Raw genomic sequence first — 16444 nt, 5'->3', positions numbered from 1 at the left:
GACGGACCGGCGATTAAAGAGAGGTACAACAAAGGCATACACTCATAAATATGTCAATTGCAATTTCTTTTAGAATGAGTGGCTGTGCTTGTTCAAAGTATTAGCGAGTGTAGTTATCAATTGTATGTACGTGGGTCCACTGAGTTTCCCGCTCTTGAGCTGTCCCCACCCCTTTCCTTAGTCTACCAAGCTGTCATATCGGTTTCGTCTACTAGGGACTTTTCTTTGTATCATGTTAGTAAACAACGTATGACATAGAGTGTGTGTGTTTATTTAGTTAGTAAATAAATAAGCCAATTTTAAATAAAGGTGAAATAAAATACATTTAAAAAAAGTTTATCCCTGATTCATGATCTATGTTAGGGTTCGTGCAGATATCCAAGGGTTTGCGACATTCAGAATATGACTGATGAGGTAATAATACATTAATAAGTGACTAATCGATTATATATGAAAATATCTGAAGTTACATTTGGGAAATAGAGGCTCTTTAAACATTTTCCCGTGGTGCCCCGACTTCCTAGTTAATCACTATTCCGTGATTATACACAGAAATGATCACATAACAGACTTCACATTTAATAATAGTCACGTTATGACAGTTTAGAAGCCACATACATTATTGCCCGGCAGGCCGCTGTTGGAGAAGACTGTTGTGTAGCCTTTACTGTGTAGGGTGGGCTTCAGGTTCTTCCCTGCTTTTATTTCAGCCAGCAACTCCGTGTTGTCTCCGGTGTGGGACATCATGTTGAAGGATTTGTTGCCTGGGGAGGACAAAGTGAGAGAGAGAGCAAGCGAGAAATACATTCATTAGATTTATCATAAAGCAGCCACAAAAGTACATTTATGCAATAGACAAAAAAATAAACAATTCTAATTGGAAACCTCAAAAAGAGAAATGGTTGGATGGTAATTGTAAGCTCAAGGGAAAAATGTTAGATATTTATCCAAGACAAAACATTACCAACCACAAGATACAGATGTTCGGCAAGAATAATTGTGACACATTGAAAGAATACAAACATAACCTTAGATGGAAGAAATGGAAACATTTTGAAAACACTGAAACTATTGATAGAAACCAGTTCTGGGAGAAATGGTCTGAATGGAGAATAGAAGAATGATAATTCAAAATGGCTACATTTGGAAAGATCATCTCTATGGAATAATAACATCTGAATTTAAACCAAATAAATATCCAGTAAAACTCAGCTCCCTAGAAAACACAATTACACACTTCCAATTGACTATCAAATTACACAAGCTGAATTTTCAAATAAATTACAAAGCCTTAGGGTGGATTTACATGAGTAAAACACATCTAGTGAGATCTAGTGAGTTCTACTTTTCTGTTTACACTAGCCTTGGAGGTGGTGTGGCCAAAGCCACATCCTTGCTTCATGAGTGCAGCTATTAGCATACCATAAATAACATTGTCTATATACTAACAAATAAGGATAACAATTCAAACTATACAGGAGCTTCTCATCTAAACCATATTGTACATAGCGTTACACACTTGATTAATGTAATGATTCACAAATGTGTGGATATTTTAAAAGCCTTTCATTTTTTATTTGGCTAACAGAGCAAAAATGCTGTCTACTGGTATTAAGGTAATTAAGGTTGTTCTTGCAGGGACATGTGGTGTGGGAGAGCCTTTTCCTTTACACTAACGGAGAAGTCTGAGTTAAGGTCGGTGCTGCAGTGGATAGCGGTAGTTTATGGGCTCCTGACCAATTCTGCTATTTTGTGTGATTTTTTAAATCTTTATCTATCTTAATTATCTGAACTATTTTTGTGCATAATGTCTCTGCCATCATTTCCTATGACGACATCAGCAATCACTAACCTCAGTTTGAGCACTGGCTTCATTAATAAGAGCATCAACAAAGTCCTCCCCACAGTGATAGTACGTACATATCCCAACCAGAAGCCGTGGATTACAGGCAGCATCCGCATTGATCTAAAGGCTAAGGCAGCGTCTTTCAAGGAGCGGGACACCAATTGGGACTCTTATAAGGAAACAACCTATGACAAGTCAAACATCTAAGATCGACTCCTACTACGCAGGCTCTGACGCTCCTCGGATGTGGCAGGGCTTGCAAACTATCACAGGTTACAAAGGGAAACCCAAAAGCCTTCATGCCTTCTCTGCTTGCTTTAAGACAAGCAACACTGAACCATGCGTGAGAGCACCAGCTGCTCTGGACATCTAATCTCGCTCTTAAATGTTCGATTTGAGTAAAACCTTTAAACAGGTTAACATTCACAAGGCGGGGCCAGAGATTACATGGCTCACAACACCATCATCCCAGACACCCTGGAGCACTAACAGTGCCTTCAGAAAGTATTCACACCCCTTGACTTTTTCCACATTTGTGACCCGAGTCAGGAAACTAGGCATATGTCGCAAGTCACGACTTCACAAAAGAGACGTTTGAACGTAAACATTTTTTTTTGCAAAATGCGTTTTTTGGCAGCAATGCCTTCTCGAACATGTGAAATTTCATGTGCCTTAATAACAAACTTGTATGCCATCTGTAAATACGAATACAATTGTTACATTACGAGCCTTGTTGGTTAAGCCACAGAAAAAGGGGTGAATCTTCCCAGTAGCCATGATTGGCTGAGATAATGAGTGGGCTGGACATGTCAAGAGACAAGTTCGGATTGGTCTGCCATATTGAAGACATCTGTCTATTTGAGCTCGTCGGTCTGTTGGTAATCCTGTTAAAACGTGGCTTTATAAAAAAAAAATATTGCGTAGTGGAGCTACATAAGTGTTGCTCTCCACTTTCTGGAGGATCACATTTTTTAGAGTATGATAGTTAAAGAGATGGAGAAAACACCTGTCTCCGGATTACATCTTCAAACTAAGGGCAACCGTGGAATGGGATTCCTGACAGGGCAACGCGTCCATGATGCATGTTGATGTAAACAGGTAAGATAGTCTAACTACATTTTCAGATATTACACGTTTCTAAATTTGACAAAGTGGTTTCATTTCAAAACGTCGGCACCAACGATGTTAGGCTGAAACAGTCAGAGATCACCAAGCGCAACATAGCTTCTGCGTGTAAATCAGCTAGAAAGATGTGTCGGCATCGAGTAATTGTCTCTGGCCCCCTCCCAGTTAGGGGGAGTGATGAGCTCTACAGCAGAGTCTCACAACTCAATCGCTGGTTGAAAACTGTTTTCTGCCCCTCCCAAAAGATAGAATTTGTAGATAATTGGCCCTCTTTCTGGGACTCACCCACAAACAGGACCAAGCCTGACCTGCTGAGGAGTGACGGACTCCATCCTAGCTGGAGGGGTGCTCTCATTTTATCTACCAACATAGACAGGGCTCTAACTCCTCTAGCTCCACAATGAAATAGGGTGCAGGCCAGGCAGCAGGCTGTTATCCAGCCTGCCAGCATACTGGAGTCTGCCACTAGCACAGTCAGTGTAGTCAGCTCAGCTATCACCATTGAGACCGTGTCTGTGCCTCGACCTAGGTTGGGCAAAACTAAACATGGCGGTGTTCGCCTTAGCAATCTCACTAGGATGAAGACCACCTCCATTCCTGAAAGAGATCATGATACCTCACATCTCAAAATAGGGCTACTTAATGTTAGATCCCTTACTTCAAAGGCAATTATAGTCAATGAACTAATCACTGATCATAATCTTGATGTGATTGGCCTGACTGAAACATGGCTTAAGCCTGATGAATTTACTGTGTTAAATGAGGCCTCACCTCCTGGCTACACTAGTGACCATATCCCCCGTGCATCCCGCAAAGGCGGAGGTGTTGCTAACATTTACGATAGCAAATTTCAATTTACAAAAAAAAAAAGACGTTTGTCTTTTGACCTTCTAGTCATGAAATCTATGCAGCCTACTCAATCACTTTTTATAGCTACTGTATACAGGCCTCCTGGGCCATATACAGCGTTCCTCACTGAGTTCCCTGAATTCCTATCGGACCTTGTAGTCATAGCGGATAATATTCTAATCTTTGGTGACTTTAATATTCACATGGAAAAGTCCACAGACCCACTCCAAAAGGCTTTCGGAGCCATCATCGACTCAGTGGGTTTTGTCCAACATGTCTCTGGACCCACTCACTGTCACAGTCATACGCTGGACCTAGTTTTGTCCCATGGAATAAATGTTGTGGATCTTAATGTTTTTCCTCATAATCCTGGACTATCGGACCACCATTTTATTACGTTTGCAATTGCAACAAATAATCTGCTCAGACCACAACCAAGGATCATCAAAAGTCGTGCTATAAATTCACAGACAACACAAAAATTCCTTGATGTCCTTCCAGATCCCCTCTGTCTATCCAAGGACGCCAGAGGACAAAAATCAGTTAACCACCTAACTGAGGAACTCAATTTAACCTTGCACAATACCCTAGATGCAGTTGCACCCCTAAAAACTAAAAAAACATTTCTCATAAGAAACTAGCTCCCTGGTACACAGAAAATACCTGAGCTCTGAAGCAAGCTTCCAGAAAATTGGAACGGAAATGGCGCCACACCAAAGTGGAAGTCTTCCGACTAGCTTGGAAAGACAGTACTGTGCAGTACCGAAGAGCCCTTACTGCTGCTCGATCATCCTATTTTTCTAACTTAATTGAGGAAAATAAGAACAATCCGAAATTCCTTTTTGATACTGTCGCAAAGCTAACTAAAAAGCAGCATTCCCCAAGAGAGGATGACTTTCACTTTAGCAGTGATAAATTCATGAACTTCTTTGAGGAAAAGATTATGATTATTAGAAAGCAAATTTCAGACTCCTCCTTAAATCTGCGTATTCCTTCAAAGCTCAGTTGTCCTGAGTCTGCACAACTCTGCCAGGACCTAGGATCAAGAGAGACGCTCAAGTGTTTTAGTACTATATCTCTTGACACAATGATGAAAATAATCATGGCCTCTAAACCTTCAAGCTGCATACTGGACCCTATTCCAACTAAACTACTGAAAGAGCTGCTTCCTGTGCTTGGCCCTCCTATGTTGAACATAATAAACGGCTCTCTATCCACCGGATGTGTACCAAACTCACTAAAAGTGGCAGTAATAAAGCCTCTCTTGAAAAAGCCAAACCTTGACCCAGAAAATATAAAAAACTATCTGCCTATATCGAATCTTCCATTCCTCTCCAAAATTTTAGAAAAGGCTGTTGCGCAACAACTCACTGCCTTCCTGAAGACAAACAATGTATACGAAATGCTTCAGTCTGGTTTTAGACCCCATCATAGCACTGAGACGGCACTTGTGAAGGTGGTAAATGACATTTTAATGGCATCGGAACGAGGCTCTGCATCTGTCCTCGTGCTCCTAGACCTTAGTGCTGCTTTTGATACCATCGATCACCACATTCTTTTGGAGAGATTGGAAACCCAAATTGGTCTACACGGACAAGTTCTGGCCTGGTTTAGATCTTATCTGTCGGAAAGATATCAGTTTGTCTATGTGAATGGTTTGTCCTCTGACAAATCAACTGTAAATTTCGGTGTTCCTCAAGGTTCCGTTTTAGGACCACTATTGTTTTCACTATATATTTTACCTCTTGGGGATGTTATTCGAAAACATAATGTTAACTTTCACTGCTATGCGGATGACACACAGCTGTACATTTCAATGAAACATGGTGAAGCCCCAAAATTGCCGTTGCTAGAAGAATGTGTTTCAGACATAAGGAAGTGGATGGCTGCAAACTTTCTACTTTTAAACTCGGACAAAACAGAGATGCTTGTTCTAGGTCCCAAGAAACAAAGAGATCTTCTGTTGAATCTGACAATTAATCTTAATGGTTGTACAGTCGTCTCAAATAAAACTGAAGGACCTCGGCGTTACTCTGGACCCTGATCTCTCTTTTGAAGAACATATCAAGACCATTTCAAGGACAGCTTTTTTCCATCTACGTAACATTGCAAAAATCAGAAACTTTCTATCCAAAAATGATGCAGAAAAATTAATCCATGCTTTTGTCACTTCTAGGTTAGACTACTGCAATGCTCTACTTTCCGGCTACCCGGATAAAGCACTAAATAAACTTCAGTTAGTGCTAAATACGGCTGCTAGAATCCTGACTAGAACCAAAAAATTTGATCATATTACTCCAGTGCTAGCCTCTCTACACTGGCTTCCTGTCAAAGCAAGGGCTGATTTCAAGGTTTTACTGCTAACCTACAAAGCATTACATGGGCTTGCTCCTACCTATCTCTCTGATTTGGTCCTGCCGTACATACCTACACGTACGCCTCCTAATTGTCCCTAGAATGTCTAAGCAAACAGCTGGAGGCAGGGCTTTCTCCTATAGAGCTCTATTTTTATGAAACGGTCTGCCTACCCATGTCAGAGACGCAAACTCGGTCTCAACCTTTAAGTCTCTACTGAAGACTCATCTCTTCAGTGGGTCATATGATTGAGTGTAGTCTGGCCCAGGAGTGGGAGGGTGAACGGAAAGGCTCTGGAGCAACGAACCCCCCTTGCTGTCTCTGCCTGGCCGGTTCCCCTCTTTCCACTGGGATTCTCTGCCTCTAACCCTATTACAGGGGTTGAGTCACTGGCTTACTGGGGCTCTCTCATGCCGTCCCTGGAGGGGGTGCGTCACCTGAGTGGGTTGATTCACTGATGTGGTCATCCTCTCTGGGTTGCCCCCCCCCCCCCTTGGGTTGTGCCGTGGCGGAGGTCTTTGTGGGCTATACTCAGCCTTGTCTCAGGATGGTAAGTTGGTGGTTGAAGATATCCCTCTAGTGGTGTGGGGGCTGTGCTTTGGCAAAGTGGGTGGGGTTATATCCTTCCTGTTTGGCCCTGTCCGGGGGTGTCCTCGGATGGGGCCACAGTGTCTCCTGACCCCTCCTGTCTCAGCCTCCAGTATTTATGCTGCAGTAGTTTGTGTCGGGGGGCTAGGGTCAGTTTGTTATATCTGGAGTCCTTCTCCTGTCCTATTCGGTGTCCTGTGTGAATCTAAGTGTGCGTTCTCTAATTCTCTCCTTCTCTCTTCCTCTCTCTCGGAGGACCTGAGCCCTAGGACCATGCCCCAGGAATACCTGACATGATGACTCCTTGCTGTCCCCAGTCCACCTGACTGTGCTGCTGCTCCAGTCTCAACTGTTCTGCCTTATTATTATTATTATTATTATTATTATTATTATTATTATTATTCGACCATGCTGGTCATTTATGAACATTTGAACATCTTGACCATGTTCTGTTATAATCTCCACCCGGCACAGCCAGAAGAGGACTGGCCACCCCACATAGCCTGGTTACTCTCTAGGTTTCTTCCTAGGTTTTGGCCTTTCTAGGGAGTTTTTCCTAGCCACCGTGCTTCTACACCTGCATTGCTTGCTGTTTGGGGTTTTAGGCTGGGTTTCTGTACAGCACTTTGAGATATCAGCTGATGTACGAAGGGCTACATAAATACATTTGATTTGATTTCATTTCAAGCTAGTGTACTGTTAGCTAACATTAGCTGGCTGCCTAGCTGACGTTATAGGTTTCCCAGAGCCGTTTGCTTTTCTAGTTAGAGCCTAATGTTAGCTAGCCTAATGTTTTATATTCATTTGTAAAAATTACACTGACATTGTGGTAATGTGTAGACCAGTGACAACATTTTTTAAAAATTGCAATTGAATACATTTTCATTTTTTATTTAAACTTTATTTTACTAGGCAAGTCAGTTAAGAACAAATTCTAATTTACAATGATGGCCTAGGAACAGTGGGTTAATCTCCTTGTTCAGGGGCAGAATGACATGGGCAGAGTTTTACTTTGTCAACTCGGGAATTCAATCTAGCAACCTTTCGGTTACTGGCCCAACAGTCTAACCACTAGGCTACCTGCCGCCCCAATTCAATACTTTCTGAAGGCACTATATTTATGTATGTGAGAATGGTGTTCCATCACTACAGCTCAGTACTCAACACCATAGTGCCCTCCAAGCTCATCACTAAGCTCAGGACCCTGGGACTGAGCACATGCCTCTTCAACTGGATCCTGGACTTCCTGACGGCTTCCCCCAGGTGGCCACACTGATCTTCAACACGGGAGACCCTCGGGTGCGTGCTTCGTCCCCTCCTGTACTCCCTATTCACCCATGACTGCGTGGCCTCACACGTCTCCAACATCATCATTAAGCTTGCTGATGTCACGATGGTGGAAGGCCTGATCACTGATGACGAGACAGGCTATAGAGAGGAGGTCAGTGACCTGGCAATGTGATGCCAGGACAATAATATTTCCCTCAATGTCAGCAAGACAAAGGAGCTGATCATGTACTGCAAGATATGGAAGGCTGAGCACACACCCATCCAGGGCTGTAGTGGAACGGGTCGAGAGCATCAAGTTTCTCTGTGTCCACATCACTAAGGAATTAACATGGTCCACACACACCAACACACTCATGAAGAAGGCAAGACAACGCCTCTTCCCCCTAAGGAGGCTGAAAAGATTTAGTATGGGCCCTCAGATCCTCAAAATTGTCTACAGCTGCACCATTGGTAGCAGGCTGCGTCACTGCTTGGTATGGCAACTGCTTGGCATCCAATCTCAAGGTGCTACAGAGGGTACTGCGTATGGCCCAGTACATCACTGGGGCCAAGCTCCCTGCTATCCAGGAGCTCTATACCAGGCGGTGTCAGAAGAAGGCCCTAAAAATTGTCAAAGAGTCCAGCCACCCAATCCAAACTGTTCTCTCTACTACCGCACGGCAAGCACCAAGTCTGGTACCAACAGGACGCTGAACAGCTTCTACCACCAAGCCACAAAACTGCTAAATAGTTAACCAAATAGCTACCTGGACTATCTGCACTAACCTTTCTGACTTGTCACATATGCTGCCGCATATTACTGCATAAATTAGGCTACTGCATAAATTAGGCTACTTCCGGCGCCGACAGAGATGGCCGCCTCGCTTCGCGTTCCTAGGAAACTATGCAGTTTTTTGTTTTTTTACGTGTTATTTCTTACATTAGTACCCCAGGTCATCTTAGGTTTCATTACATACAGTCGAGAAGAACTACTGAATATAAGATCAGCGTCAACTCACCATCAGTACGACCAAGAATATGTTTTTCGCGACGCGGACCCTGTGTTCTGCCTTACAAACAGGACAACGGAGTGGATCCTATGCAGCGACCCAAAAAAACGACTCCGAAAGAGAGGGAAACGAGGCGGTCTTCTGGTCAGACTCCGGAGACGGGCACAGCGCACACCACTCCCTAGCATTCTTCTTGCCAATGTCCAGTCTCTTGACAACAAGGTTGATGAAATCCGAGCAAGGGTAGCATTCCAGAGGGACATCAGAGACTGTAACGTCCTTTGCTTCACTGAAACATGGCTCACTGGAGAGACTCTATCCGAAGCGGTGCAGCCAACGGGTTTCTCCATTCATCGCGCTGACAGAAACAAACATCTTTCTGGTAAGAAGAGGGGCGGGGGCGTATGCCTCATGGCCAACGTGACATGGTGTGATGAAAGAAACATACAGGAACTCAAAATCCTTCTGTTCACCTGATTTAGAATTCCTCACAATCAAATGTAGACCGCATTATCTACCAAGAGAATTCTCTTCGATTATAATCACAGCCGTATATATCCCCCCCCAAGCAGACACATCGATGGCTCTGAACGAACTTTATTTAACTCTCTGCAAACAGGAAACAATTTATCCGGAGGCTGCATTCATTGTAGCTGGGGATTTTAATAACAAGGCTAATCTGAAAACAAGACTCCCCAAATTTTATCAGCATATTGATTGCGCAACCAGGGGAGGAAAGACCTTGGATCATTGTTACTCTAACTTCCGCGACGCATATAAGGCCCTGCCCCGCCCCCCTTTCAGAAAAGCTGACCACGACTCCATTTTGTTGATCCCTGCCTACAGACAGAAACTAAAACAAGAGGCTCCCACGCTGAGGTCTGTCCAACGCTGGTCCGACCAAGCTGACTCCACACTCCAAGACTGCTTCCATCACGTGGACTGGGAGATGTTTCGTATTGCGTCAGATAACAACATTGACGAATACGCTGATTCGGTGTGCGAGTTCATTAGAACGTGCGTTGAAGATGTCGTTCCCATAGCAACGATTAAAACATTCCCTAACCAGAAACCGTGGATTGATGGCAGCATTCGTGTGAAACTGAAAGCGCGAACCACTGCTTTTAATCAGGGCAAGGTGTCTGGTAACATGACCGAATACAAACAGTGCAGCTATTCCCTCCGCAAGGCTATCAAACAAGCTAAGCGCCAGTACAGAGACAAAGTAGAATCTCAATTCAACGGCTCAGACACAAGAGGCATGTGGCAGGGTCTACAGTCAATCACGGACTACAGGAAGAAATCCAGCCCAGTCACGGACCAGGATGTCTTGCTCCCAGGCAGACTAAATAACTTTTTTGCCCGCTTTGAGGACAATACAGTGCCACTGACACGGCCTGCAACGAAAACATGCGGTCTCTCCTTCACTGCAGCCGAGGTGAGTAAGACATTTAAACGTGTTAACCCTCGCAAGGCTGCAGGCCCAGACGGCATCCCCAGCCGCGCCCTCAGAGCATGCGCAGACCAGCTGGCCGGTGTGTTTACGGACATATTCAATCAATCCCTATACCAGTCTGCTGTTCCCACATGCTTCAAGAGGGCCACCATTGTTCCTGTTCCCAAGAAAGCTAAGGTAACTGAGCTAAACGACTACCGCCCCGTAGCACTCACATCCGTCATCATGAAGTGCTTTGAGAGACTAGTCAAGGACCATATCACCTCCACCCTACCTGACACCCTAGACCCACTCCAATTTGCTTACCGCCCAAATAGGTCCACAGACGATGCAATCTCAACCACACTGCACACTGCCCTAACCCATCTGGACAAGAGGAATACCTATGTGAGAATGCTGTTCATCGACTACAGCTCGGCATTCAACACCATAGTACCCTCCAAGCTCGTCATCAAGCTCGAGACCCTGGGTCTCGACCCCGCCCTGTGCAACTGGGTACTGGACTTCCTGACGGGCCGCCCCCAGGTGGTGAGGGTAGGCAACAACATCTCCTCCCCGCTGATCCTCAACACTGGGGCCCCACAAGGGTGCGTTCTGAGCCCTCTCCTGTACTCCCTGTTCACCCACGACTGCGTGGCCACGCACGCCTCCAACTCAATCATCAAGTTTGCGGACGACACAACAGTGGTAGGCTTGATTACCAACAACGACGAGACGGCCTACAGGGAGGAGGTGAGGGCCCTCGGAGTGTGGTGTCAGGAAAATAACCTCACACTCAACGTCAACAGAACTAAGGAGATGATTGTGGACTTCAGGAAACAGCAGAGGGAACACCCCCCTATCCACATCGATGGAACAGTAGTGGAGAGGGTAGCAAGTTTTAAGTTCCTCGGCATACACATCACAGACAAACTGAATTGGTCCACTCACACAGACAGCATCGTGAAGAAGGCGCAGCAGCGCCTCTTCAACCTCAGGAGGCTGAAGAAATTCGGCTTGTCACCAAAAGCACTCACAAACTTCTACAGATGCACAATCGAGAGCATCCTGGCGGGCTGTATCACCGCCTGGTATGGCAACTGCACCTCCCTCAACCGTAAGGCTCTCCAGAGGGTAGTGAGGTCTGCACAACGCATCACCGGGGGCAAACTACCTGCCCTCCAGGACACCTACACCACCCGATGTCACAGGAAGGCCATAAAGATCATCAAGGACATCAACCACCCGAGCCACTGCCTGTTCACCCCGCTATCATCCAGAAGGCGAGGTCAGTACAGGTGCATCAAAGCTGGGACCGAGAGACTGAAAAACAGCTTCTATCTCAAGGCCATCAGACTGTTAAACAGCCACCACTAACACTGAGTGGCTGCTGCCAACACACTGACACTGACTCAACTCCAGCCACTTTAATAATGGGAATTGATGGGAAATGATGTAAATATATCACTAGCCACTTTAAACAATGCTACCTTATATAATGTTACGTACCCTACATTATTCATCTCATATGCATACGTATATACTGTACTCTATATCATCAACTGTATCCTTATGTAATACATGTATCACTAGCCACTTTAAACTATGCCACTTTGTTTACATACTCATCTCATTTGTACATACTGTACTCGATACCATCTACTGTATCTTGCCTATGCTGCTCTGTACCATCACTCATTCATATATCCTTATGTACATATTCTTTATCCCCTTACACTGTGTACAAGACAGTAGTTTTGGAATTGTTAGTTAGATTACTTGTTATTACTGCATTGTCGGAACTAGAAGCACAAGCATTTCACTACACTCGCATTAACGTCTGCTAACCATGTGTATGTGACAAATAAAATTTGATTTGACAACTTGGTAAACAAAATAATTCCTGCATCCTCACATAAATGTGCTGACTGTAGCTACGTAAATGCTGATGTTTAGCTCAGGGCACACCAACCCTGTTCCTGAAGAGCTACCGTCCTGTAGGCTTTTGCGCCAACCCTAATCTAGCGCACCAGATTCTAATAATTAGCTGGTGGATAATCTGAATCAGGTTAGTTACAACTGGGGTTGGAGTGAAAAACTACAGGAGGGTAGCTCTCCAGGAACAGGGTTGGAGAGCCCTGGTTTAGCTGAAAGGCGCTCTTAGGCTTACACTTGTAGCGGTATTTATTAGAGAGGGGTAAAGAAAGCTTTTGTTCGGGCGCCAGGCAAGTATTAACCATGCCGAAAGGAAAAGAGTAGAATAGAGAGAACCACTACCAGACCCACACACATCAGCAGAAGAGACTGCCTAGAGTGTAGCCTGTTTACCAGATAGCCAGTGGAGAGAAAAGAGAATACACACCATATAAAACCCACATCACAGCACAGGGGTAACCCAAACAAGAATACCTCATACAATAATACTAATACTAATAATGGCATAGCAATTCAACAGCAACTTCATACAAGAACGAACCCAGTCATCAACATAGGATTTGCAATAATCTGTATTATTTTCTAGTGGATGAGTGCAGAGGGTATGAATGTGGGGGGGTGTTCATCGACACAACAAAGGCCTTAAAAATGTCCAGTCTTCTCGGCCACATGTCATTAGTACATCTCAATACAGTTCACATAACAATACACAATTTGCAAGCAACCTCCCTTTTAACTGAAATGTCCAAATACTTCTGGCAGGGCAATAATAGTCCAGCTCTAATGAACTTCAATAGGAAGTGCATTGGAAAAATAGAGAGTCTGTAGCAGGGTAAAGCACTGGAACGATAGAGGGAAGAGAAAAAGAGAGATCTTAGCTGTGGTCTTCAGGCGTGCAGGTGTACTGTCTGACTGTCCGATGGTTTGTATGTTAAAGCTTCGCAACAATGTTGCTACTAATCCATGCGATCCATAACGGGCGCGGTCCCAAACGAAAACAACCACGACCTAGAGCGATTACACCGATGATTGAGTTAAACACTCTATAAACTACACACGCTGAAAACAAACAAAACTTCTGCAGCACAGCACACACAATCAAACTGTCGCGCCACCAAAGAGCCCCTCCCCAAAGAGCTGAACGAGCTCTCTTTATTTTCTCCTTCCTTACTGCTCATGCGCTCTTAAAGTGGCAGTGCACGGTGAAGGCTCCGTGCAGATTTCGCCACACACTAGCTACCGTATTAAAGTTACCTTAGAACAAACCAGGCTTCATTTTATCAATATCATGGAAGTCATATGAGGTAAAAGCAAATTGCATTTTAAGAATGCTTTTGATTCCATTTGGCATGAAACAAAAGCATTCTTAAAATCAACAAAATGTGCAAATACTTTCCCTCTGTTGTTCTGGTGAACATGCTGGTTTATTAGCATGTGAATGTTCTGTGTTTGGGTAGAAAGACCATTTTTTTTGCTTAGAGCGTTATGTTTTGTGAGGAAGGTCTGATTACAAAACCCTATAAAGCATCATTGGGGGTAGACTACACAACGTCATTAAATCCATTTATGTGAATAACAAATGTTGCATTAAACTATAAGAGAACAGAGTTTTTTTCACAAGAGGGGCCAGGGGTGTGGGTGAGACAGCCTTGCAGTCCAACCCTGTTCAACATCTACATACAACAAACTACCGATGTTGGACCAATCTACAACTACCGGGGACTAAAAATCGGTGCCTCTGGTCTGGCAAAACATTTTATTCCATAAAAATACAATTCTCCAAAATAAATATTCCAATCTAAATCTGGTGCAAAATACTCAATTGTGTCATTTTACCAATTTCACTATATTGAAGTGAGGTTTAGGGATCAACCTGCAATTATGATTATAAGCATTGGGAGGGAAAGAAAACAATAGAGAAAGTACCAAATAATGCGTGCAGAGCGGAAGACGGAATATTTGCTCTAATTGATAATATAAAGAAAAGGACACTAACATTTTGGCACTATTTAAAATGAAGCCCCAAAACATCCCTTCAATTCAAAGCACTGGAAAGCCAAGAGCTGAATCTTGAAAAGAGTCCCCTATGTCAGTTGTTAAAAACACTAAACAATCAAACACACAGGAACATTAATTAGATTGTTACAGAAATGAAAACTTCCTATTTTAAATTGGGAAAATGAAACAAAAACACAAAATTTGCTATTTGGCTCTAAAAAGATCATACAAATTGGCAGAATATCTCTACTCTGTCAGAGATACAAAACAGAGACGGATCCTGACCAAATACAGGCTTAGTGACCACCAATTGGCTATTGAAAAGGTAGACAAAAAACAGTGCACTTCCTAATCCATTGCAAAAAATATTATTCAGCAAGAGTAATTCTTCTAAGAAATTACAAAAATGACTGTCCCATTGCGCTCTAGCGACTCCTTGTTGCGGGCTGGGCGCATACACGCTGACTCGTGTCGCCAGTTGTTTCCTCCGACACATTGGTGTGACTGGCTTCCGGGTAGTGAGCAGTATGTCAAAAAGCTGTGCAGCTTGGCAGGGTCGTGTTTTGAAAGATGTATGGCTCTCAACATTTGCCTTTCCCGAGTCCGTACGGGAGTTGCAGCGATGGGAGAAGACTAACAACCAATTGGATATCACGAAATTGTGGAGAAAAAAGGGGTAAAAAGCACACAAAATTAATAGCAAAATGCTAATTTTGAACAAAATCTGCAATTTTTGGAACACCGCTGTACACCTTTTAAGATACACACTCCAAACCAACTTTAAATTAAACACTCCAACTTTTTAACTCCAATAACTCCCATTAGTTTTAACATGGTGTTTCAACCAGAGTGACTTAGAGAAGCAATTGATGATGATTAAATGCGTTGCTCAAGGGCACAGAGACTTTTCACCTGCAAACTTCTTCCACTAACAATAATAATAATAATAATAATAATAATAATAATAATAACAACACTTTCAGGCAGCTGAGACTACCTTTTCTAGTTATCAATATAATTACTGTTATTACTGACGGGAATACCAACTACATTTTCACTGTGGGACAATGTAAAAACGCACAATTTCGCCCGTTGCTGTCTAAATCCACCATTTTAGACTGCCAACACTCAAGTTTCTGTGGCTTAATGTTAATGACTTCCACATCTACTGACCACAACCACACAACTACTGACCACAGCTACTGAACAAGTCCATACTATAGGGCCCAAAGAACCTGCAACACAACCACACAAGTACTGACCACAACCACACAACTACTGACCACAACCACTGAACAAGTCCATACTATAGGGCCCAAAGAACCTGCAACACAACCACACAAGTACTGACCTCAACCACAGAACTACTGACCATAACTACTGACCACACCCACTGAACAAGTCCATACTATATGGCCCAAAGAACCTGCAACACAACCACACAAGTACTGACCATGACTACTGACCACAACCACTGAACAAGTCCATTCTATAGGACCCAAAGAACCCGCAACACAACCACTGACCATAACTAATGACCACAACCACACAACTACTGACCCTAACTCGGCTACTGATCACACAATGACATTCTTATTTCTCTAGCTAGCTAGCACTGTGTTAACAAATATAGACTAACTTGCTAGCATGCCATCCTTCAATCTAATCTGGAAATGTAGCTAGCAAGGTAACTAGCAAGCCAGAAATAATCAACTACGTTTTCACTGTGACACAATGTAAAAACACACCATTTTGCCTGTTGCTCTCTAAATCCACCATTTAAGACTGCCAACACTCCAAGTCTCTGTGGCTTAATGGTAACGACAATGGCTTCCACCCCTATATACCAGGGTTTCAGTCCTGCTTGTGGCAAAATAATTATCATACCTTTTTAAATATATAAATTACAATTACTGTTGGGTTAAGGTTTATTTACATATAGTAGATTGAAGACTACTCCCTCATTCCACTAATACCACAGGCTCTTTGCAATTCTTAGAAGCCCACTGCTCTTACACTGGTAGAGATAGGAAC

General features: G+C 43.5%; 1 protein-coding gene across 1 annotated transcript in view; it reads right to left on the bottom strand.

Moving 5' to 3' along the window:
• LOC139368348 (espin-like) overlaps positions 1–16444 on the bottom strand; it is a 130660-nt gene that overhangs the window by 49748 nt on the left and 64468 nt on the right. The window contains exon 11 of the mRNA XM_071107112.1: positions 619–764. Coding sequence (XP_070963213.1) covers positions 619–764 — 146 coding nt within the window. The remainder of the gene's footprint in view (positions 1–618; positions 765–16444) is intronic.

The sequence above is a fragment of the Oncorhynchus clarkii genome, chromosome 16, assembly GCF_045791955.1.
Source record: "Oncorhynchus clarkii lewisi isolate Uvic-CL-2024 chromosome 16, UVic_Ocla_1.0, whole genome shotgun sequence".
Classification (NCBI taxonomy): domain Eukaryota; kingdom Metazoa; phylum Chordata; class Actinopteri; order Salmoniformes; family Salmonidae; genus Oncorhynchus; species Oncorhynchus clarkii.
The sequence above is the reverse complement of the archived record's forward strand: the minus strand, read 5'-3'. Positions and strand labels throughout refer to the sequence as shown.